Genomic DNA, 24924 nt, shown 5'->3' on the forward strand with positions numbered 1-24924 from the left:
GTCTCTGTTGACACCCACCCCTTGGCGCTCATATGACCTTATGCAGTTGCGAGTGCCGTAAAACCCTCTACTTAAAAAAAACAACCCAAAAAACTGTTATTAAAACTGGAGATGCGACCAGAATGCACTGGAGTCGCGCAGTGTTCTTTACCTCAATCTTGTCTTGCTTGTATATATCCAGCCTTGCAGAGCGCCCCTGAGGAGATCAACGTGCGAGCCGCTGACATGTGGAGCTTTGCCATTCTGCTGTGGGAGCTGGAGACGAGAGAGGTGCCCTTTGCCGAGCTTGAGCCCATGGAGATTGGCATGAAGGTGAAAATGCGGGTGGTTGATGGGTGCTCCGCGGTGTGTGGTTTGCTCCTTCTTTCCTATCAAACGTCTATCGTGTCCTTGTCTCTCCTCCTTTTTTGTGTTTGTTACTTTCTTGTAACACTTCTAATCTTGGGTAGGTTGTTGATGGGTGGTCTGGTGTGGTTTGCTTCTCTTTCCTATCAAACATCTTTCATCTTTATCTCTCCCCTCCTTCTTTTTTGTTTTTGTTACTCTCTTGTAACACCTCTAATCTTCGGAACTTATATGACTTTATTGTGTTGCTAGTGCGGTAAGGTAAAACTCTTACTATAACTAGAAAACTCTAATCTTTGGCACTTATATGACTTAATTGTGTCTCAAGTGCCGTAAAACTCTTACTATAACTGAAACAGGTAAAAAGTTGTTTCTGACTCATCGTTGTGTCATTTATTACCACAAAGGGTGTTACAACCCGTGCTTTCTGGCCATGAGCTGCATTTGATGGTGAAACAAATTCTCAATCTCTTCATTTTCAGAATCTGGAGACTCACTCAAACCATTGTTTTATGTTCAGATTACTTTTTTTCTCTTTCTACCCTCTAATGAGAAATTCATTTCCCTACATCATTTTAATGTACAACACATTTTTCAGCATCTGTGATCATTTTTTGAAGAAATTTTTTTTTCTTCGGATTACTCTCTGGTGAGAAAAAATGGCAGCAAGAATAGCTTGGTCACAGTTACTTGAGTTACTGAGTGAGGAAATGATCTGGTTGGGAAAGAGTAAGAGAGCATTATGTCAGGGACAGGAAAGGTAACTGTTGGTCGCTGGATCTCACCTTGACAGAAGACGTAACACAAATGTTTGAAGTGGTGGGAAGGGCTCATGCTGAACAATCAAGGACTAACTAAACGTTGTACGCTTTTGTTGCTATTTGTATTTCAGGTAGCCTTAGAGGACCTGAGGATCTCCATCCCTCCCGGAATCTCGAGTCACATGTCCCGTCTGATCAAGATCTGTATGAACGCTGAGCCGGGGAAACGACCAGGCTTTGACATGGTCATCCCGATCCTGGAAAAGATGAAGATGTCCAGTTAGGCAGCCAGTCCCTTCCTGTTACTGATGTCACAACATTATATCTTAAATCTTTCTGTGCCTCTAGTGCCAGTACGTGGGCTGGGTCTTCCTTATCAGTTCTAAATGTGTACTACTGATAAATCATGGTGCAGAAGGGGTTAATTAATTCTTCTATCAAACCACAGTTAGATGATCGTTTTGTCTTGTGGGTTTGGACCTCTCTTGGCCTCCACTCTGAGTGGCCTTTGTTTTCTAGGCAGCCAATGATAACTCACTGAGCCCTGGCCAGTCCGGAATCGCAACAGTCACCCAGTTCTGGCTGTCTTCACACTTTAAAAAAAAAAAATTCTCAGGAATGTAAATATTAAGCTACTGGCTTCAGTTTGGTTTGAGATAATGATACATTTCTCCTCTTTATAATACATTTAATTTTTCCAAGTTATCCGTAACACTTTTTTCCCCACAAAATTTTTAAGCACCCCTGTTTTTTTCAAATTCAGAAAGCTTTTCTGCTTACTGAATGTGACAGAAAATAACACCCAAAATAAATTATTTTAAGACAAGAATATGAGCTCTTGATCTAGCTATATATAGTACATCTTCATTTCAAGTTGGGGAAAATTGTTAAACTAAAAAGCTTTGTACAAGAATTATATGGCATTATTAGAACGTCATTCGATGAAAAAAAATGGGGGAAACCCGATCCCATCTTTAGTTTGGGATCAGGGCTCAGCCCCGAGATATCCCAGCTATGTTCAGGACCAGGGCTCAGTGAGTTGACTCCACCTGAGGTCGTAGTGTGCATGCGCTTACGGTACACACTAGTCTCTATCTGTGTACTGGTTTCTTTCTGCTTGGGCCTCTGTTGGTGGAACAATGGGGGGGGGGGATGGTGGTGATGATGAACCCTCTGAGTGAGGGGGATGCATCAATATGTGTTCTAGTTGCATGTAGGCCTACATACAAAATGTTGGCTTTGGAATGTAGGAAAATTGAAGAATAAAGAAGGCACAGTTTTTGGACAACTAAGAGTACGCGGTTACATTTTTAGGAAAATGCTTTGCTAAATACGGGTCAAACGCATGAGGGAAAATTATGGAAATGATACCTGAAACTATTAAAAGTATGATAATTGTGTTCTAAGTAAGTAGTCAACCTTCTACTTATTTCCAAAACACAATTAGGAAAAATTTGACTTTGTATAAATAAGTAGTCACTTGTTCCCCTTAACTACATCACAAATGTTTGGGAAGGGACCGAGGTGATTTTTAGGCTTGCGTTGATTCAAGTATAAAACACTTCTATTTTTTTTCATTACTGTGTCAAATTTTTAGGCTTATAAAAAGTGTTTGAAGGTGCAGGGGATTCTTTGATGGCTGTACTTTAAGTCGCCGGTAGATATGTAGTGTAAGACAATCAATCTGGTTGGACATTCGTAACTTTACTTTTTTGTCCCAAAATGAAAAGATTTTCCTCCATTAATGAATAGAAAGAGTGTTAAACTGGACAACGGCACAAGTGCAATAAAATAGAAAATAATGATCCGATTGGCCTGGCTTTGTGTGTTGAGACCTCTGATTGGCCTGGCTATGTGTTTTGAGACCTCTGAAAAAAAAAATGCTAAAGATACATTAGAGTAATTACGCATATCGTGAAGGCAGCTGGTGATGAGGTTTTAAAAAACAGCTGGGTCTGACAGGCTGAGATATAATTATAACTTTTGGTATGGTTGAATTTTGATATAGATGTGTGGCTGCAACGAAAGACAGACATTTTATGCTGTCAAGCTCGTGGAAAAAAATTACCCAGGCTGTTCCGAGAGTATGGTGTAAAAAGGAAGGAGCTTGCTTGACGCTGGGCTTTTTCCAAAGATGTTTTGGATATAGTTATTCAAAAACTCCTAGAAAATTTAATGAAAGTCCTAACACATCAATGAAAATGAACCATCCACACTAGCATGAAACATGTGATAGATTGGATACCACTCTTATTTCATCTCATTTCGTGTTAAATGTTTTTGGTTATTTCAGATATTAAGCAAATCTCACACTGCGCAAAAATTGTTCCCCGCATAATGAAATGATAACATGTCCCAAAATTATTCATCATTTCTACGTCACTCTTTCATATTATGAGTTTGAATTTGTAATGGAATCAAAATATATATAGATTCTACAAGTTTACAGAAGTAGGTAACTGAATGTTTGTAGCTTGATCCATTTCAGAAATTTGGCTGTAGTAGTACTTCTTTTGTTCGGTCCTGTGGGAGACGGACGTTAAATGAGGAGGTCCCGCCTCTTCAATAACCTAATAGTGTTGATAGGGGCATTAAACCCATACGCTTACTTTATTAATTTTTGTTTCACGTACATCACTGGCACTGTTTTGACTGCTGTAGAAGGGACCACTTCCTAGGCTACCACTTCATAGAGATATCTTCCTGATCTCTGCCACTCGGACAAGGAAGCATAGCTACATGAAAAAGTAGCCAGCCTTCAGCGTGGTTAATCGTTGGCAAGCCATTCAAATGTTCTAAACCCAATAAGTAACATTTTAAAAAATTTTCAGGAGAAAAAAAAAAGGTGTTGATCTTTTAGCAATTGTACGTACTTTATGCAGATCTACCTATTCTTGCCTTTGTGAACAGTTACAATTGGGATTTTGACCAAATATTTTTAGCTCATGCAACCAATACCACAGATTAACGCGATACCCCTAAGGGACGCAGAGAGCATTTACGGTACCTGTTTCCTGGTATGTGGGGATAAGAGTTGCACACTCTGTGCACTGCATAGGTGAAAAGTGTTAAGAAACTGCAGTAAAATATTTAAAAAAACAAATTTTGGGACTAGTACATCTGAAAAGCTGGCTAATGATATGCAGCACAAAATTGAATATACGACTATTGGGTAGGGACCTAGGCAGGGGAGATTCTCCCACAACAGTCGGTTGCATTTACTCTTGATAAGTCATTGGGATGTTTTTGAAGGTACCGTATTGTAAGAAATGCACTGTCGGCCATTTCAATGTTTACTGAGCCACTTATAGTTCGACTTGGAATTCTGCTGTTAGCTGCCATGAGTTTAACAAGTCTCCACACAATTATTATGTTTTGGCTTTTTCGAAACATTTTTTTTAGTCAATTGCTGATGGAACTTGAAAGCCCGGAATTGTAGGTTTTGGCTAACAGATTTGAGTAGTTTTACCTTCTCTTCTTCACGCCTCTTTTGCCTGCTGTTTTGATTGTTCCTATCGCAACAGTATTGAAGGATTTTTTAGCATTTATGCCACAGATTTGTTGCTGTCATTTTAGGTTTGATCTCTGAAATAGTCTTCTTGAGACTGGAACTATGGAACTATGCATTGTTGAAGACGAGACTTTTCTCCCCTGCCTTTTTGTTAATTTTTTTCCGTGTGATTTAAACTTTCCTTTCACAAGTCTTGATGCTATCTCATGAATTACATATAATACAGTTGTAAGTATAATAAATCTTCACTGTTTGTGCATGTTATTGTATGGTGTAAAGTGCTTTTATAAGTTACCTTCTTTTCGACGGAGAGGTTTTGTGCCTGTCTATGGTTTGTTTGTGAGAGATTTAAGTGTGTTTGCGATTAGTTCTTTATACATTGTATTTTCATTCTCTCCTTTAGCCTGTGCTGTCTACACTTGTTTGATAGTGCCTTTAGAATGTATAAAAAATGCTTAAATTTTTTTTTTTTACTTTATAGAAAGCATACAGTGGTCAATAGAGATCATGGGAAACTAACCAGCCTTGTTCTGTTGGTGGAAATGAATCTCTAGTCTAAGGCAGTTGAAGTTTTGAGTAAAAGAAAGCTCATTGCTATTTCTATGCTAAAGGGAAAATAGTTTCTTAGTCGGATGTCTTTTTTTCACTCAAGAGTGTATGTTTTGATGACAGTAGTTTTGTTTTCTGCGGTTGAGTGGATACCAGTGTAATTGTCTTATTTTGATGAAAACAAAATTTCAATTGGTGCTGATTGTAAATAGTATATCATAATTATATTCCTTTGAAGTATTATTGTTTTACATTTTTTGTTGGATATTTATGGAACAATAGTTAGCTGTTTTTATTTTTTCTTTAGAGCTACCTTGTGTTTTTAGCTGATGAGTATGAAGATGACATAGCATTTATAGTTGTTTTTTTGTAAACTAGTCCCATTATTGTCTGCTCTGCTTATTGTGACGGAACTTTTCATCGGGTCATGCATTTATGAGTTACCCATTTATTAAGTAGAAGCAAAAAAGGCTACACTGACATGTGACACATACTTACAACTCATGTAAGGGAAAAGTTTGCACAATGGCTCTTTACATTGTTGACAGTCGGCTTGTTTTATAAATATGTGGAATGACACGCTGGAATCAGGCACTTGTTAATTTTTAAAAAAAATTTTTTAATTCTATAAGAATCGCCAGTAGGAATTTTTTTAAATGTCGGAGGGGGGGGGGGTTCAATTTCATTATTTTGAGGAGCGTCTGATTTCCCAACGATGCCACACTTATTTGAAGATTTCTTTTTAAAAAGTTGTTCTACCAATGGATTTGGTGCCTAGAGTTGCAAGGTGCAGATATAATACTGCAGCACTTTTTGAAAAAATAATGGCTGTGATCACACCTCATTATTGTCACTGTGTCCCTGTGGAAGTATGGTACCTACATGGGACATGCATATATATAAATATGTTTACAGACCTGCCAGTCCCCAGAAAAATTGTGTATCGGAAGACATTGATCAAGTTTTTTTTCTAGCTACAATAAGACCTGCCTGAAGCTATTGACCATAAAGTTGTAGTAATACCAACTATTATGACATTCTGTGTAGATTTAGATTATTTTTCGGTTTCCAATTCGCTTCCCGTCAGAAGTTTGTCGTTAAGATGAGTTTTTTTTCTTTCCTTCAAGAAAATCTTAGAAATAACATTTTTTGGTCATGCATTGAAAATGTTGAAAATGATATTTTTGGTTATGAAAAAGTGGCATTGGCAGGTCTGTGTTTGTATCTTTGTGTGGAGACTGGAACTGAAAGGCATAGCACAAAAGTTGGAGATTATTTATTTTATCATTAAAGTATAACTGTGCACCCTTGTTAAAGACTGCTGACTGGTAGGGAAGGCAAGAGGAGAGGGGAAGAAGTCTAACTTCTGTAGTTGATTGTTAGAAGTGGTCAGAGGATGATTATGGTGGTAAAAATGATTTGTAATGTTAGTTGATTGTTAGAAGTGGTCAGAGGATGATTATGGTGGTAAAAATGATTTGTAATGTTAGTTGATTGTTAGAAGTGGTCAGGGGATGATTATGGTGGTAAAAATGATTTGTAATGTGTACTCACGTATGAGTTGAATGATGTTAGGATATTATAATGGTATAATTGGTTATTCAGTGAATCCAGTACATTGAAAATCAAGTGTATTATCACATCTATGAGTTCTGTAAACATACAAATATATGTATATAATTATTATATTATAAATGTAAAACTTCCTAATCTTATAAATGTTATTGGTGTACACGAGTTCTACAACATACTCTGTGAATATCTAATAATACGAAGAGTAATTCTCCTAACCCCTGATTTCATCCAGTATATTTGATGTCTTTGTTTCATGGATTTCATTTTAGCGAGGGTGCACTGTAATTCAATAGTAATAATAGTTTCTAATCCAGAGCCAATCAAGTGTTGACTGTACAAGCACTGATTTGATGAGACAAGTGTTGTAGTAAAGTCCATTTACCCCCACTATGCCATACCCATACACTACGTATTGTGTATGCCTTATTGCCTTACTTATGTACAGAAATATTATGTTACATGTATATATAACATCTGCTCCACTTTAGTAAACTGCTACTAGTAAATAAAGATTTTACTGTGCATGATATATATATATATGAATGTGTTTCTCAGTTCTTTTTGAAGTTTCAAAGTAGTAGTAGAGCGGTGCAGGAAAATTGTGTTGTTACTCTAGATGAAACCGGCGTCTCTGTCTCGTTCTTTTCTTGTACTCAATAATATTGGTCCGTACATTCTTTGACTTTGCCCGTCAATGTGACTTCACAGTAAAATCCAGAAGGTAACGTTCCTCTGTCATTCAAGTGTAATTCCTTTTTTAGGAGACCTGAAATTTTTACGGTGCTTTTGAAAGAAGAAAAAAATTGTCTTAGCCTACCAGTCACCGCTCAACAAAAGGGGCCCACAATCTAGTATACGGTAGTATGAATGATTGATAATGATACATAGCACTAAAGGGCAGAACAGGCTTCTTCTCTCTGTTCCCTGAGGACTCGGTTCACTCTGTTCCCTGGAGGACTCGGTTCACTCTGTTCCCTGAGGACTCGGTTCACTCTGTTCCCTGGAAGACTCGGTTCACTCTGTTCCCCGAGGACTCGGTTCACTCTGTTCCCTGGAAGACTCGGTTCACTCTGTTCCCTGGAGGACCCGGTTGGTTAACTTGAACTAACAGGCCAGACAGAGTTGCTGGTGTATGTGGTATAGCAGTTAGGCGCTTCTCCATTGACTCTAAAGACCTTAGTTTGATTCCTAAGCCTAGTCCACATGTATTGCAAAAAATAGAATGGAAGTCTTGACTTGGCAGAGAATCAGAATAATGTCACACAGTCAGTGCTGGCTTTTGGCGGGCGGTTTGGAGCCGCCACTGGTAGGTCCTTCTTCTTTCCCTTTCCTCTGTTGTGTTTCTTTCAGTCTTGCTTCTTCTCTACACTATATGGCCACTGTTGTGTTCCTGTGCTTCTCTTTACTCTATCCAGAGAGTTGTCAACTCTTTAACTCAAACTCAAACTCAAGCTGTTTTTGTTGTGTAATGCAATACTGGGTTTTTGTCTCTTTTGACGAGCTCTGATTACTCTGAAGGAACCTGGAGTGTAAAGGGTACGACAGAAGAACCTTTGGTGATTTGTTTCATACAGAGATGGATGGCTGAAGCACATGAAATTGGCGTCTGGTGTAGTAGTAAATAGGTGCTTTGCTGTTACATTTGATTCCCGAGTGGGAAGATTTTGGGAATTTCTTTTTTTCGTTCAGTGTTTTACGGCGCTCGCAACTGCATAAAGTCATATGATGAGCGCGCGGGACACACAAAATATTTTCAGTTGGTAGGAAATTTTGAATTTTGCCCGGGTGACGGCTGAAGCCTACTCTTATCGATTTTAGACCACCGAGGGATCTTTAACGTGCGCAACTTGCACACGGGCGCTCCGAGATTTTTCGCCCTTGTCCGAGAAGGCTAGGTGTAGATCTTTCCTACCAGAAGATCAGGGGTGTGGCTGAAAGACAGCAGTAAGAAGAAGCGAAGGAGTAGCAGTAGAAAGGCTGCAGAAAGAATCAGGAGCCCAGAGGAAGGGGCAAAGGAGGTGAGGGGGTGGGGGCAGAAAGAGGAGACGAAAGCAGACGACAGAACATTGCTAGAGAGCAGGAAATGAGGTGAAAGGAGACAAATTTAGAGAAGAAAATTTTTCGGTCGCTACCCGGATTCGAACCCGGGACCTTTTGAATGAGAGGCCAACACCTTAACCTCTAGGCTACGAGAGCCCCGGGAATTTCTGTCTTTCAGCAGGGATGTCGTATCCTGCTCAGCTCGGGTTGGCCCTGACAGGCAGGATCAGAAGCCTGTCTACTGAGTGATCTAAATTGTGTCGAAGTGGTTGTAAAAACACCTACATAAAAAGAAGCGCTTGGGAAAAGCTGAAAGGTTTAGAATCTACAAACAAAACAGTCCAAGTCAAAGACTATCCAGTAGCATACAGACAGTTACAAAGTGCGTGGACAGTGCAAAAAGAGAAGGCCTATAATTGTGACTTGTGCTGACAAAATGAGTTACTTCTCGGATTCAGGCCCTAAGGGAATAGATGCATCACATATAGTATAGGTGAAGTTTTTACAATTTATAAGCATGAAATAAAAGGTATGTTATACATAAAGAATATGGCATCAATAGAAAATTTGCAAACTGACCCTAGTATCAATTTTGGCCAATATCTCCATTTATGGACTTCGAGAAGTAGCTCGTTTTGTCAGCACGCCTCACAATTGCTTCTGTTTTATCCAGCCTGGGTCAGGTAATCTAGGCTGCACTGATTTCAGTGATTGTATCCCTTTACAGGTAGGCTACTTGTGTATTAGTACTATTACTGATTGATGACGTAATCTCCTCAGACACCACAGGTCAGACCTTTGAAACAAGATAATCCAGCTCTATGTCTTGTGTCTTCACTTCTCAAGAGGATAGCAACTTATTTACATAGTTGAGGCTACTTTTTCTTCCTTTCTTCTTATAATCCTGGCTTTTTGGGGGGTTGGGGGGGGGGGGGGGGTTCTTACTTTAAACAAATCGACAACTCTCCTATAGGCAAAAGAACAAGTAGAACAGATGTATGTGGATGTTTATGGGGCAAATTACCTATATTCTTAAAATGTTTTGGTCAGCGCAGGAGTGATTTCCAACCGTTTGGGGATATATACATGTTTTTTTTGTTGTTGATCTAATTGGCCTTGTCAGAAAGTTCCAGGGTACATACAAGAATTTCAAATATTGTTCCAATTGTCAATTTCTTTTTCTTTTCTGTTCTTTGTTTTACTTCATTTCAAAACAGAATGGGGAAGAGCAAGGAGCTCACGCCTCACCATAGAGTTATCTCCTTGCCTATAGTGTACATCTATGCGCCTCACTTTTTACTCACTGATAACCTCCTTAGGGACAAGGGGAGTAATAACAACAGCTCTACTTGAAGAAAATCCCAGAGTGATTTCCCTTACATTAGGGAGGTCTCAAAACTCCAAACTCAATTTCCTGCTTTTCTGTGTTTTTGTAGATGTACAGAGAGGTCTGGCACTGTGTCACTGTCAGCGCTATTATAATTCTATTTTTTGTTTTTATTATATTGTCCTTAGTGTAGTTAAGTGTGTGCTTATGGCGAAAGGGGAACACGGAAAGAAAATGTAGGACATTTATGACCTTCGTGAATTCGTGGAACCGAGGAACCTCTCTCGTCCCTTGAACTTTACTAATCTACAAAATATTGTTCAATGAGTTGACAAGAGTGCCAGTGCCAGTGACTGAGTGAAAAGGCTGCACCTAAAACAATAGGAATCTACCAATGTGAATCCACCACAACCCCAAGCCCAAGAAGCTAAAATTCAAGATCAGGCGAGAGGCCTCTTGACTCAGCTTTAAAAGACAAGAGTAATTCTAAATTTTGTTGAAAGTAAGACAGTGACAGTGCTCAATAATGAGTCTTCGACTGTTGATGTTGAGATTCACTTTCTTGGGATGCTGGTTCAAATGACTGGATTCTACACTCTACAATAAATAGATCTAGATTCTAGATTCATAGCTCTAACTACCAAACTGAGTGGTAGCATTATAGGCCTATAATGTACATATCGGCGCAAGACTGACTTTCTCAATAATAGTGTTACAGTTAGTTATTAAAGCCTTCCTTCTCAATTAAAATTTTCTTTTGAGAACATTATTTGTCCTCAGTAACAATGCGGTTCAATTCAAAAGAAATTTCTGTGCTGTTGCAAAACACACACAGCTATGACAGAGAAGGCTATTTGCAGATGAAGGACAAACAAGAAGGTCTTTTCAAAAAGTCCGAAGGTTAGTATCTAGTCAATTTTCTCTTGAAGTTGAAGAGATGATCTGCATCTTAAGATTTTTGTGTGTGAATATATCATCTTCGTAGCCTTGTCTTTTGAAAAACTTTTTTATTGTCAAATACAGTGGTGCCCGCATTTAACTAAATTTACTGACAATCCGGATAAAAGAGCAATTCCTATAATATTAATTATATAATATATGTCACCTTTGTTTCCACCTTTAGCCTAGCCCACCCATTGATGTAACAATGTATAGCGAGCGCCGGAAAACCCTATACTACTACTACTAATGATGTAATAATTTTCAATATCACAATATCAGTCAACTGATGCCACCCCTCTTATGTCTTGTGCATGTAACAGAAATTCAGGGAACTTTTTTTGTCAGCTGGCTATACAATCAGGGTAGCTGGCCGTCAAATTTCACACCTTTGGTACTCGGAAAAGTTTCCGTGCTAGCTTGCTATTTGAGCAATTTGAAGACAAGCAGTGATACATTTTAGGCTGCTCCTATAATTTATGATGCTTTCTTTTTAAAAAAACAAAAAAAACTTTGTGTAGACTTAATTTAAAAGGTAAACAATTGTTTTTTTTCCAGCTTACATCAGTCGATACATAAGACTGAAGGGCAACTTGCTTTTTTACTTCAAGAACAAGGAAATTGTAAGTATACACGTCATAATATATATATATATATTATTTTATAAAAATATTATATTATTGCAGTTAATCATCTTCAGAACATTCGATTCAAATCAAATCCACATTTGTTGTGTATTTTAACCCTCTAAGTGTCCCTAACAGTAGTCCTTGGTTTCTGGAGAAATTACATTATTTCCCCATGTTATGTTGAACTGGATTATAATGCTTGAGAACAGGCAAACCAAGCATATTAAATTAAGGCCATAAACCTGTGCAGTTGTAAAGGAGTTGAAATTTTTGACGATATAAAAAAAAGGGGAAAAGCAAACTGAAAAAGCGACTGAAATTACTGCCAATTAAATTGGTAGTGACACCACAGAAAATTTATAACTTTTCTAATTTATAAGGCTCTGAACACTAGAAATGTTAACTTGAAGGGATTTAAATAAGAAGATAGTTGACCAATTTCTGACTTTCTGAGATTTTTTTAATGATCTGAGAAAAGAGAAGACCGACTGCTTGATAGTACAGTATTGTAATAGCACCCACACAAAAGAGACTAATTAGTATTTGATCTTGATGAATTTGTCATCACTGACCTGGTGTTTGTGGATGTGGTGGGTGCTCTGGTGCAGTTTGCTCCTTCTTTCAAATATCTATACATTCCCTTCTTAGATTCTTTTTATGTCCCTCTTGTCACATAGACCCTCTAATCTTCAGCGTTTGTTGTGACCTTTATATTCTTATTGTGTTACGAGTGCCTTAAAACACTAAAGCTAAAACTATCTTTGTTTTTAATTCGCAGCTAAAGGGATTTGAAAACAACAACAACAACATCTTTGTTTTTTGCACTAAAAATGTGTGTGTACTTTTTTCCCAACAACTTACAGAAAAATAATAAATATATTTTTTATATTGTGGGTCCTTGTCTGTTTCCTCAGAAATCTGAACCAATTGGAGTTATTATTTTAGAGAGATGTGTGGTAGAGCTTGATCTACAAGAAGAGGTTGATAATGGCTTCCTGTTAGGTGAGTAAGGTGAAGGAAATTAAGAAGGGATGAAGTTTGTACCATTATAGTTTGTCTATACCTGCTGATTTTGTTCATGACGCGATATAGAGCTCAGTTTGGTTTGTGCACCCTTCAAAGAATTAATGTAAAATATTGACTGAGAATTGTCTGTGGTGGTAAAAATTACTGACAGCAAAAGCTGATGGTTGATTAAGGAAAAGAAAAGTTCTTCTTAAACTTGTGGTCTTGTATCGAAGTTTTCAATAAATAATTTCTGTGGAGAATTGTATTGGTCACAGAAATATGTTTATAGTGTCCCTTTTATTTCAGACATAGTAATCTTTACTTGAGTTGTATTTAATTTTGAAATATTCAAGAAAAGTTTTGCTCTGCATTTGAGGATTTAGGATGTTTTGCATGCACCTCAAATTACAGTGTAAATAAGATTGCTCAAAGAGAAAGTAAAAACAAGTTAATATTTTATGCCACTGAGCGACTGAATACTTGAGCAGTTTCTACAGAATGTAAAGGCGGATAGCAGTGGGGAGTAAGAGAATTAAGGGCTCTTTGTTTATTTTGAAACTGCAAATTTTATCAGTTTTGTTGGTGAGAATGTAATGTAGTCCAAACACTATTCATCAGACCAGAAAATAGGCATTTTTATTCTATTCACTAATCACTTCTCTTCTCTGCAGGTGATTGGAGAGTGGCACTAGTAGTAGGTTCAACTATTAAACGTATAATCTGAAAGTCCTTTTTCGTTTTTCCCACATTGAAGCCTTTTCTTGTGTCAATACACTTCCCTTTACAAAGAATAACTCTACTTGAAGAAAATCCGAGAGTGATTTCCCTTACATTAGGGAGGTCTCTAAACTCCAAACTCAATTTCCTAATAGAGGCTAGCCCAGGATAGGGAAAGGTGGAAGGTGTTTGTTCGTGGCCTATACCCTGACCCAGGGTGAGAAAGCCAGTGAGACAATGACACTTCTCTTTGACTCAACAAACTGGGTTTTTTTTCAAATTTCAGTCTTCGAGGGAGAGGACCAGCCGATTCGCTTCGGCGCCAGCAGCGAGACCCTGAGGGACAACTGGATCCAGGCTCTGCACGTGGCCAGCCACGAGTGTCTCAAGATGCAGCTACAGAGTCTGAGAGAGCAGGTCCAAGCCCGCACTGGGCGTGACCCCGTCGTGCTTCCTGCCGAGCCAAATTCCACCGTTGATTTTGAATCCCATTCAGGTACTTTAGTTTTAAAGTGAGAGTTTTACGGCACTTGCAACTCACAATAAGGTCATATACGTGCCGAAGATTAGAGGTGTTACAAAGACCACTAGTGAGTAGCGAACACAAAAATGGAGGAGAGGTAAGGACGATAGATTTTTGATAGGATAGAAGGGTCAAATCACACCAGAGTACCCGCCAACCACCCGCCATTCAGGAGCACTGTTCAAACCAAGAAAACAAAAGATTACTTCATGGATCCTGCAGGGAGACTTTTTTCCTTACATGTAACGTGCACGATACAAGGACTAAAGTTTAACCATGATAAGGAGTCTTATGTTTCAGCATGCTGTAGCTGGTTGCCATGGTGGTAGGCCTACATTGGTTTTTTTTAGCTGGGGGTGAAGTGCCTTGTTGCAATTGTCATTCATTCATGTAAACATTTTCCCACACTTCACTGCTTAAAACTTTGTGAATTTTTTTTTTTACTTAACTTTTCACAACTACTATTAGGCTTTCTAAATCTCTTTTTATGTTGATTGTTGTTCAGTGTATCTGCGTACTGTTTCTTAAACTTATTTTTTTTACTTCGAAGTCAAAAGTCTTTATTTTTATAACTGCAAACTTCGTGAGTTTTGTTATTAAGAATGTTACATAGTCCAAGAAATATTCAGGTATTTAAGTTGTATTAAGTTCAGATATTTCTTTCTGTGTGTGAATAAAGGTTATATATTGCATGTTGTAGATGCAGAAATTTTAGTAATTTGATTGATTATGGTGACTGGTATAGACAATATGCCATGAATGGTGGTTGCTGAAATAATGTACTGATCATTGATTAAGATTTCTTTTGTGAGGTAAGAGGCATACTTGTACATTATTCTTAAAGACTCTCAATTCTAGAAGACCTTTCACTGCATATAAAGATTTGTTAATTACTAATACCTCTCTTCTAAATTTATAGCTTTGCGAGGGGGAGGGGGGGGATAGAGGTAGAAATTGTTCTCTTTTTGTCTTACTCTAGTTAAAGACTTTTTTTTGTCCCCGCTCTGTGTAGAAGTATGTGACTTGTATATTTGAACGTAATTTATTTTTCCTGACACAGATAATGCAAGCGAGGACCCTGTTCTGGAAATCTCATTAGGTACCGATTGAATTGTACTTCTTTTACTTAATAGATTACTACATTGCAATCTTCTCCGCCTCTTTCTTCTCCTTCTCTCAGTCTCTTCCTTCATTCTTTTGCAAGATCCCAGCTGTAAGTGGGAATTTTTACCCGATACTTTGGCATGAAGTCAAGCACTTCAGCTTTTGGTGAACGAGCCCCTGTTTTAGTCAGCAGTTCTTCTGTCTCAGAGCTTATACTTGTATGGGATAGAGGGCTATATAAATGCAACCTATTATTATTATTGTTATTATTATTATTATTGTTATTATTAAAACTGGGCACATATAAGCAGAGTTGGAAAACGGCAGGTTTTAGTGTTCTTTTACTCTTTCTCTATCTGTCTTCATTTTTATGTTTTACTTTCTCCATTATTAAAACATTTTTTTTTGGCCGTCTCCACTGGACTTAACCATTTCAGTACAAAATGAAACTTGTGGTGATGAAGTAGATTTGCAGCTATGCATTCAGTGATGACCATTACCAACACTCATGATGAACTGCCCTCCGCTGCAACATTGCTGTGGTTAGAAAGACAAGCTTGTTGTTTAGCTCTCTTTGCCTCAAGTGAATGAATCAAACATCTTCAATTCAGCTGATTTTAAAAAATCTTCTTCTCGCAGCTTGCTCCAATCTCTCAAACGACAGCACAGATGTCGCGCCCAACGTCCTGGTGGTTGTCCACACGATTCTCCCACCGCAGCAACAGATCTGGCTACACCACAACCACACGGAGATTGTGGAGGTTTGTAGAGTGGACAGCCTCTATTTCTAGTATCTATTTGTGGTGGCTGAATTTTGCTATTCAAAAGGCTTGTTAAAGGCTGCATCGATCGACATGCCGTTTTCGCCAATAGATTCTTTAAAATATTCTCCAGGTCATGACGCCCTTGTTTTTTTTCAGTTTTGAGACAGTTTTGCTGCAAAAAGCTAAATTTGTTTATTTCGCCGATCGCTTTTGTATGCCAACGCTTCTGTAATTTTATAAAACGCGGAAGTGATATTTCGCGAGGCACATTTTGTTTTGAGAGTATAGATCTAGACCTTCTAATTTCTTGCATCTCTCAAGATAATAATGTATTGCCCCATTCCAGTAGAGTGTTAATAAAGTAGGCCAATGACTTTTAGTTGATATTAAAGCACCGATCATTCTTTTCATTGAAAGGGGGCCCAGCTAGTTATATTATATTTGTGAAAAGCTAGTCACTTTGGTCACCTAAAACTTCCGAACCTTTTAACTTTTGAATCTGAAAAAATTAATGGTGGTTCGGAATCATTTAAAGGATGCACAGTTATATTAAGGAGTCTGAAGTCACTGTAGTTTAATTTTCAATTTTTCATTAGTTTCGTTTTGATCTGATTTTGGGAAAGTCGGTCTGCTAAGACGCCATTGTACACAAGTGAGATTTCTATTCACAAGCAGTGAGCACTGAATCTACAATGACTTGACAATCGATTCTTTTGAGTCCGTTCATCGAATGGGGTACCCAGTTAGTTTCAATATGTGGGTGGTTGGTGGGTTCAGTATGAAGAAAAAGTTAACTGAAATATTATTGGAAAGCTTTATTTTTGTAATTTAAAAAGTGGAATGGATTCTTTTTTTTATTTGCAATAGAACTTTTGCCTACTTTTTAGTTGGATAAAAAGTCCAATAATGTGTTGAAAGTTGTGTTTTTTCTTTTTTTTTTTATGTGCCTTTGTGTCGTAACGACTATTGGTAATTTCTTCTCATCAAGATGCTTTCCTTTCAGTGCAGAAGAGCTCACTTTTTGTTTGCAATATTGGTTCACTGAGGGGGGTGGGGGTAGGGGGTTGTTTTGTTTTTTCTCATTTTTAATTATGTTTTTTGTTTATTTGTCCTTGATCTAGAAAAGCACCAGTCCGCAGTTCCTGAAGACAATAGGGTTTGGAGACAAGTACGGCATCGACACCAGCACCAGGGTCAGACTGACCGTCCATCACGTGGTGGAGAGAATGACCGGGACGGTGAGAGTCTGTCGCCACATTCTCATGTCGGTGTCCCTGAAGTGGATGGTTGGCGGGTGCTCCGGTGTGGCTGGCTCCTTCGTTCCTATCAAGCATCTATCATCCTTATCTCTCCTCCTTCTTTTTTTTTGTGTGTTTGCTACTCCCTTTTAACTCCTCAAATCTCCGGCACCTATATCACGTTATTGTGTTGCAAGTGCTGTAAAACTCTGACTAAAACATGAAACAGAGTTACAGTGCTAATGAGTCAACAACAGTTTTTTGCTGGACTCTAATAATAATAATAATAATTGCATTTATATAGCGCATATCCACGCTCAAGAGCATGCTCTATGCGCTTTACAACTATTATTACCCCAGCAGACCCTCTGAGAACACTCAGAAACATACTCAGCTTCCGCGGAAGCTTACAGTGCAAGCTGCGGATTTTACGCGCTCAAACACTATCAAACTGACAAGATCTTTCACTGTCTATAGCCGGGTACCCATTTCCACCTGGGTGAAGTGAGGAAAATTTGTGCAAAATGCCCTTCCCAAGGACACAACGTCGGGTCCCTGATGGGATTCGAACCCACGACCTTACGGTTGCGAGTCCGAGAGCCTAACCACTAGGCCACCGACGCCACACAATAGTGGGCAGTACTGCTTACAACGAGGCAAGGGTAGGCCCAGAGCAACCAACTTAGGATATGTAACGGGGAAAGATCAAGGAAACGTAGCTTTTTTTAAGAGCATCCAAGCAAAAGAATGAATGGAGAACCATGATCACTGACGTCTGCCACAGATCTGGCACTGGATGATGATGATGACTGCTTACAATTTTCTGTTCTTGTTGTATTTTTTTTACTGAAACAATATTGCTTAACAATGTTGTTGCTTTCATGATAACGACTTTTTAACTTTTCTTTTTTCTTAATTATTCAGATGACTCAGCTTGGTCAAGCCATTTTCACGTTGCAGGATGTTCTACGCACAAATGATCTCTTGCTTTCGCTGGTGCTGAGGTTGGTAAATAATTTTTTTATTCTGAGCATTTCGTGGCATTTACCTTTTCAAGATTATTGTCTAAAGTTTATTGGAGCACAGCATTTTGTGAGTTCATAGTATAATGGACTGTGCTAGAAGCGACTGTTGTTTTTGTTAGGTATTGTGAATTCTGGAGTATGAGTTGTTTGAAGAGTTGTCGTCGCTTTTCACCCTCATGAACGATTCTTTTTTTTGGAAATATATGTGTGTGAGGCAGCGTGGTGGAATCAGGCTCTCGTCAATTTTGAGGCATGTAGAGTTATTGGTATCATCTTAAAACTTGTTCACTTGTCTTTATTTGTATGAATAAAATATCCATTTATCTTAAATACAAGTCGAAATATTTGAGAAAGAAGGAGGTGGGGGTAACCTGTTTTCAGAGGTAAAATTAGTGAGAAAATTGCCGCCAAAGATTAGTTATTTCCATAGCTTAAGAGTCCGTGGTAACTGAACATTTACATCTTTTGTGCCTTTAATCAACGTTTATCAGTAAAATCCACACAGAAATGAGTTCTTTAATGGGCATGAAAGGTGTTCAGCCAAAAAACAAAAATTTGATAAAAATTCACAGACCTGCGGAAAAATGCAAGTTTCTTCACTTTGATTTCTTTGACGAGAGCCTGATTCCACCACGCTGCCTCACATATTCTGTAGGAGGTCACACTTCAACACACTTTTGCTGTGTGGCAGGGTTATATACCTAATAGGAGTAAAGGCCGAATGAGACTCGCACATTTGATTGAAATAAGTGATGTAGCTCATATGTAAAAGTCTCGTTATTCAAATCAAAATGTCCGTCTAGTTGTCTAAACATTTTACATCTCTCTGACTGTCATTATTTGTAATGTTTTTTTCTCTACTTCCATGTCTAAAGCACAGTCTTGACTTGTGTTAATTATCATTTTGTTTGTCTCTGACATTAAAGTTTTTTCTAGTACGATTCCTGGCTTTGACATTCCATTCCGTAGACTTGTTTCTAGTTACTTCCCTTGTCTGTTACCTTACATTTTTTTTATACTGCGATGCCTGGCTTTCCCTTACCGTTCTGTGCACTCTCTTTTGACCAAAGTCTGTTTTTGACCTCATCATTATCTTTTTTACAGTGGTGGTGGGGTTAATTTAAGAGTTCGCCAATCATGTAATGAAATTGGACCTTTTCATTCCTTCACAAGAACTCCAGACCAGAAAGAAGCGGGAGAAATTGTGATAACAGCCTGGATCAACGACGACCGAGTGTCTCTGTCAGAGCTGCAGACACAGCAGGTACGTGGTGGAGCTGAGAGCTCATGGGGAATAATCTTCGTCTTTTGTCCTTTCTTATGAAGACATACGTGTAGTATGACTGTAAAATGATACTCTTGATATGCCCGTTCATTCAATTTTTTTTTTTACAGTGAGTGCTTATCGGGTACCAATGGTTAGTCCAACTTCTGTCCTGTCACTCTGTTCTTTCTGTCGGTCTCCCTTCATTTCCCTCCTGCTCTTTATGACTTTCATCATGTCGTTGTACTTCTATTCAAATAGAAAATCAGTTTTTTAAAATCTCATCTTGCTTCTCAGTTTTAACCTTTCAGGAGTGAGCGCAAATGTATATTTTTGTAGATATCACAGTTTCAGACCGAAGGGCTAGAACCCAAATGGCCGTTGGATCGGAAAAGTAAAGTAAAGTAAAGTAAAGTAGATATCACAGCATACTCTGCCTATTAAATAACGATGTGGTAGTTTGTTTTTCTGAATTAAAGTGGTTGTGCATTATGTTTATTTGCTAGGCTATGTGCTGTCCATTCTGCTGTTTACACTTGATGTTTTTTTAGGATATACTCATCACTAGTATACACTTGATGTTTTTTTAGGATATACTCATCACTAGTGTTGTTTGTCTTGTTAGATGTGTATTATTCTCAGAGCAGACCTTTTTTTTTGCTTCAGTTCAGCTCTGTAGTTCAAATAAGATTAGCATCCCGATAGTTTTCGTGCTTGTCTTGAAGACAACAATTGGTTCAACAAGAATGACACACGTCAACGTTGGTCTATCTCTTGTGCTATGTTTTCTGTCTTTTTTATTTTTATTTATTTTTAAAAAAATTTTATTTCAAGATAAAAAGAAATCCTTTAGACTTACTTTGGTAATATTCTAAGTTGTGAATGCATGAGAATTGCAGAAAATTTCGATAATTGCTGTCTTTGAACTGTTTTTTTTCAATGTAGTAATCAGTGCTGTATTGCTTTCCTCAATCATGTACATAAATATGTTACCAGGATGATTAAGTTTCAGAGCTATAGTGCAAAAATGTAAATTTGTAAAGAATATGAATTTTTTTAAAATATGAATTTCATGTGGACAGGATGATAGTTGTGTCTTTGAGGTGAGTTTTTGGTTTTGTTTTTTGTTTTAAATTCTCAAATTTTTTAGAATCACCCAAATTTTGTGGTAGGATGTAGCCAAAGCAGGCAGAATGATCGCATTTAACGTATGATGACTTGGTGCTCGTTTTTCCTGTCACTCTCTCCCAACATGTCCTCCTGTACTTGCCTGCCTCGCACTCCTTCCTTTTAGCTCATGTCAGAGCTGTCTACACAAGATAAGAACTTTCGTTGCTCATATTCGTGGTGGTTTCTCATGTTACAGGTTTATTTAAAAAGTACTAATGAGGAAAAGAAGGTACATCATCTACCCAGCCAACTAACAACCTCAGCTCTTTTTATGGGGAGAGTACTATTGTGTATTGATTTTTTTTTTTTTCCTTTTCAAATCTGTAGCTTATTTTTCATTCTGTATTCCAGCTTGTTAACTGGTGTCAGCTTTACGATCCGTGATATGTCACAATTTTTGTGCTTTCTGCGGTAGTAGTGTGCGTTTGTTATGTAAGCTTTTGAGATTTTTCCTGTGCTTTTCACAGTTTGCTTTTCCTGATTGTTTTCATTTGTAGTTAGGGCATGGTCCTGGAAAAGTTTGAGATGAAATTGCAGTCCGTTTTATAATATTTCCAAACAAGTTTATTCCTAGAGATAGTCCTTTTGATTTATTTTCCTTATAAAGTAGTTTTATGGGGGGGTTTCGATAGTTGGTTGCACTACTTAAAGTGAATGAAAAACGTTCTCGCACAGTTAAATCTCTACTTTCTTTTTTTATTTTTAAACAATCCAATTCCTGATCTGATAGTGCTAGGTCAACGGTTAAGTTATTCTTTCCTTTTGTTTCCTACAATTCATAGTCACTGGGGAGAGGATATGTTACTCACAAGATTTTTGTATGGTTTTAGGACATGCACAGAATTGAGCGCTCACTCGAGGCACAAAAGAGTGTGGAAACTATGATTTGATGGATTGTGTAGTTTCTATATTTCTGTGAAACTTTTTCTACGAGCGTGTTCTTGGTCAGGAATTGAGAGGGTAAAGGTAAAGACTAAATAGAGAAAAGTAAATTTTCCATTTTTCTCATGCCTCAAGGAAGTATGTATTTGAGACTTGTAAAATTTGATATTGTTTTAGAAAAGCAGTGCGTGCTAAGTGCCCGTTTGATTCTGATACGGCTGTGTTCATTGTCTGTCTTGCCACTATTTTAAGTGACTCTGTAACCATGAACCTGAGGGAGGTGAACGTGACCGTCCTATGAGTTGTGCCTTTGAATGGTTTTGTAGTGGAGTAGTGAAAGTTATTACTTGAGTGTTCAGTTCCAATACAGGATGAACGAAATTGATGTTTAGCTAACAAACAAATTTAGTACTAGAAATTAAAGCGACAAATAAAAAGAATGAAAATAAAAGCACGAGGTCCTCCCTCACCAACCCAAAGATTTTAGAATTATACACCATCTCATTCACTATGCCCTTGACTATCTTCAGCATGTGATAGCTTAATTGTGCACGTCCACTTTTTAGCCCCACAAGCCGCCCCTGATGTCCATTGTGTGTGTTTGTGTGTGTGTGTGTGTGTGAGAAAGAGAGAGAGAGAGAGAGAGAAAGAGAAACGGTGAGAGTTGACGAGTGCTTGAACATATTTACCGCGGGGCAGCAAATTTTCACTGTGTGGAGCTCAATAAATTGTTATCTTAAACTCTTGTAAAAACTTTTTACCAACTTGTAGAGGACTGACAACTTTTACACGCTTTCTCATTGTTTGCCCTCTGCCAGCAACAATCAGTATTGTCTATGAATGGAATCCATTTCTTGTTTTCCTTTTCATGCAGAATGTTTTGTATCAGTCTTTGGCTGCTCAGTTCTGGCCGATCTTTTCTCTCCTTTTCTAGGCATGCTCACCACAGTTGGAATTTTATTTCAGATCCTCTGCCTTGCTGCACACATTTCGTACAAAGTGGTGTATCAGAACTTTCACAAGCTCTTTTAACACATTACAGTCACGCAATCAGCAGTGCAAAATTCCCCGTCTGGCCACCCAGCCAGGAGAGCGACTGCAACAGACTTCTCATGCATTATTTCCTTTGGCACATTATTGCGCCAAGTGACTGCAAAGTGTTAAAGAATGTCTCAAATTGCAGCCTGCTGCATGCAGTCAGATATGTGTGACGACCTCTTTGGGTTTGGTCCATAGTACATCTGGTCCGGGCTGGGTATGGTCTTGCAGCATCGGTTCACGGTTCCGGTCTCTGTGCATGCATTCAAATAGTGCGTGTCTGTCGTAAGTCATCAGAACTGACACCACATCTCAGGCACGAGTCATCGGGGAATATCTCAAATTGTGACTCTTAGATTGCGGCACCTACAAATCTTCTTTTTTCACTGATTCAAAAACATCAGTGCTCGGTCTTTTCCACAATTTCTGTTTCCTGTGAGCAATGACTTTTTACGAGCACTGCTTGACCTAATTAAGTAGTAGCACAATGCAGTTGTGGTAAAGTTTGTTCCTTCTTGTCATGAACATTTCTCAGTGTCAATAATATACCTTTTTTGATACCGCCTTGTACGTATATTATTATCTCTGCTTTAGCTCTGTAGCACATTTTTGTTTCTTCCAACTGTGTCATATATTTTATTTTCCTATGTTTTTTTTCTCATGGCTGTTTGTTGTATTACTCTTCTTGAGAAGATGTTCTGTCACATTTATTGCTTTAGTTGTTTAAAAATGTAAGTGGGAAGGTAGTTTCCTGAAAGATACCAAGTGAGGTGAAGACCTCTTCTATTTTCTGTTGTAAAGTAGTGGGTGGTTGGCGGGTGCTCTGGTGTGGTTTGCTTCTTCTTTCCTATCAAACATATATCGTCTTTATCTCCCCTCCTTCTTTTTTTATGTTTGTTACTCTCTTGTAACACCTCTAATCTTCGGCACTTATATGACCTTATTGTGTTGCAAGTGCCGTAAAACTCTTACTAAAACTAAAAAACTGTTGTAAAGTTGCCCTGTGGCTGCCTCTTTCTATAACCTAATGTGTTGAAAGGGGGTGTTGAATCTATGCCATGTCATAAATCCTGATTGTAAGTGGTTGGAAGTGCCACTGGTAGGTCCTACTTATCTCTTTCTTTGTCATTTTTGTCTACTGGTCTCGCTCTTTATTTTAACGCTACATGGACGTTATTATTGTGTTTATGTGCTTCTTTTTACTCAAACTAACTAGAGGGTAGTTGGAGGGTGCCCCTGGTAGGTCCTAGTTCTTTACTTTCCCCCTGTTGTTTCTGTCTGTCTGTCTTGCTTTTTCCCCGCTCAACAACAAGCTCTATGCGCTTTATACTATATTATTACCCCAGCAGACCACAGAACACTAATAAATACTCTCAGCTTCCGGGGAAGCATACAGTGCAAGCAGCTGATTAAACGCTCTAACACTAACAAACTGTAAAGGAGCTCAGCATTTTTCCTTGAAGGCCTCTTTAGTGGAACCCCCTCAGGCGGTGCCACTGACTGAAGTGTCTTTAGGCCATTCCCAAAGGGGGGACATTTCTCGTTCATGCACAGTAGAATTGTAAATGGGCTGATTCATCAATTCAATGTCATGCTCATAACTGTGCCTGAACTACAACAGGGAACTGCTGCTTTTTCTTTCCTACTCCTTACTATTGTCATTTTTCCTCTACTTCTTTTGTATGTTTGTTACTCTCTTGTGACCTGCTATTTCCGGGGTGCCTTGATAGTCGAAGCAGACTTTGTGCTGTTGAAGCTAGAGAGGTGCGCAGAGTAAGTCTGATTCCCTGTAAGGACTTCTCTGTTGACATCCACCCCGTTGGCGCATACGACCTTTTGCAGTTGCGAGCGCCGTAAAACCTCTACTAAAACAAACAACTCTTCAGTGGCTTCCATCTACCTGTTGTAGCTTGCTCCTCCTCCGTGTCATTCTTTTCCTTGTTTGCATTCTTCTTTTTTCTTCCTCCTTCCTCTTCCTTCTTGGCGCTTTCTTGACCTTCAAGTATCAATAGTACAGTTGTACTCCTGTTGAGAGACTAATTAATGGTGGGTGGTTGGTGGGTGCTCTGGTGTGGTTTGCTCCTTCTTTCCTATCAGACATCTATTGTCCTTATCTCTCTCCTCCTTCTTTTTTGTGTATGTAACTCTCTTGTAACACATCTATTCTTTGACACTTATTATACGACTTACTGTGATGCAAGTGCCAAAAACTCTTACGGAAACTTTAACTAAGAGATTTATTACATTTTGCGGGTCTGATTCTGAACTTTATATATGTACCTGTAATGAGGGAAAATTAAAAGTGTCCAGTTTTCTTTTCTCTATTTAGTGTTAAAGCTTGGTGGATATATAATATATGTTGTTTGATTTTAAGTCTGTTTACGATGTGTTTTGCTTTTATCATCGACCCAATTTTTTGGTCAGGTTTTTAGAGGATGTTGTAGCAAGGTCTTTATTCTTTGATGTCTGTTATTTCTGTTTGTCTTGCTCATATTTACATTTGGTGGTTGGGGGG

General features: G+C 38.4%; 2 protein-coding genes across 5 annotated transcripts in view; both read left to right on the forward strand.

The window, feature by feature from the left end:
• LOC101846441 (integrin-linked protein kinase) overlaps nt 1-7278 on the forward strand; it is a gene marked incomplete in the record, with an annotated part of 24469 nt that extends 17191 nt beyond the window's left edge. Inside the window, 2 exon segments of the mRNA XM_013085836.2 lie at nt 182-312; nt 1238-7278. Of these exon segments, the coding sequence (XP_012941290.1) occupies nt 182-312; nt 1238-1390 (284 nt within the window).
• Nucleotides 7279-10156: 2878 nt separating this feature from the next.
• The window catches only part of LOC101863043 (inositol polyphosphate-4-phosphatase type I A), a gene marked incomplete in the record, with an annotated part of 46442 nt that continues 31674 nt past the window's right edge, over nt 10157-24924 (forward strand). For 2 of the 4 annotated variants that reach the window (XM_005104260.3, XM_005104259.3), the window contains 10 exon segments: nt 10157-11008; nt 11606-11670; nt 12591-12678; nt 13688-13897; nt 14985-15023; nt 15668-15789; nt 16914-17030; nt 17955-18034; nt 19229-19319; nt 20686-20718. In XM_005104260.3, coding sequence (XP_005104317.2) covers nt 10894-11008; nt 11606-11670; nt 12591-12678; nt 13688-13897; nt 14985-15023; nt 15668-15789; nt 16914-17030; nt 17955-18034; nt 19229-19319; nt 20686-20718 — 960 coding nt within the window. 4 annotated transcript variants of the gene reach the window in all.

This window comes from Aplysia californica, unplaced genomic scaffold (assembly GCF_000002075.1).
Source record: "Aplysia californica isolate F4 #8 unplaced genomic scaffold, AplCal3.0 scaffold00412, whole genome shotgun sequence".
NCBI classification, from domain to species: domain Eukaryota; kingdom Metazoa; phylum Mollusca; class Gastropoda; order Aplysiida; family Aplysiidae; genus Aplysia; species Aplysia californica.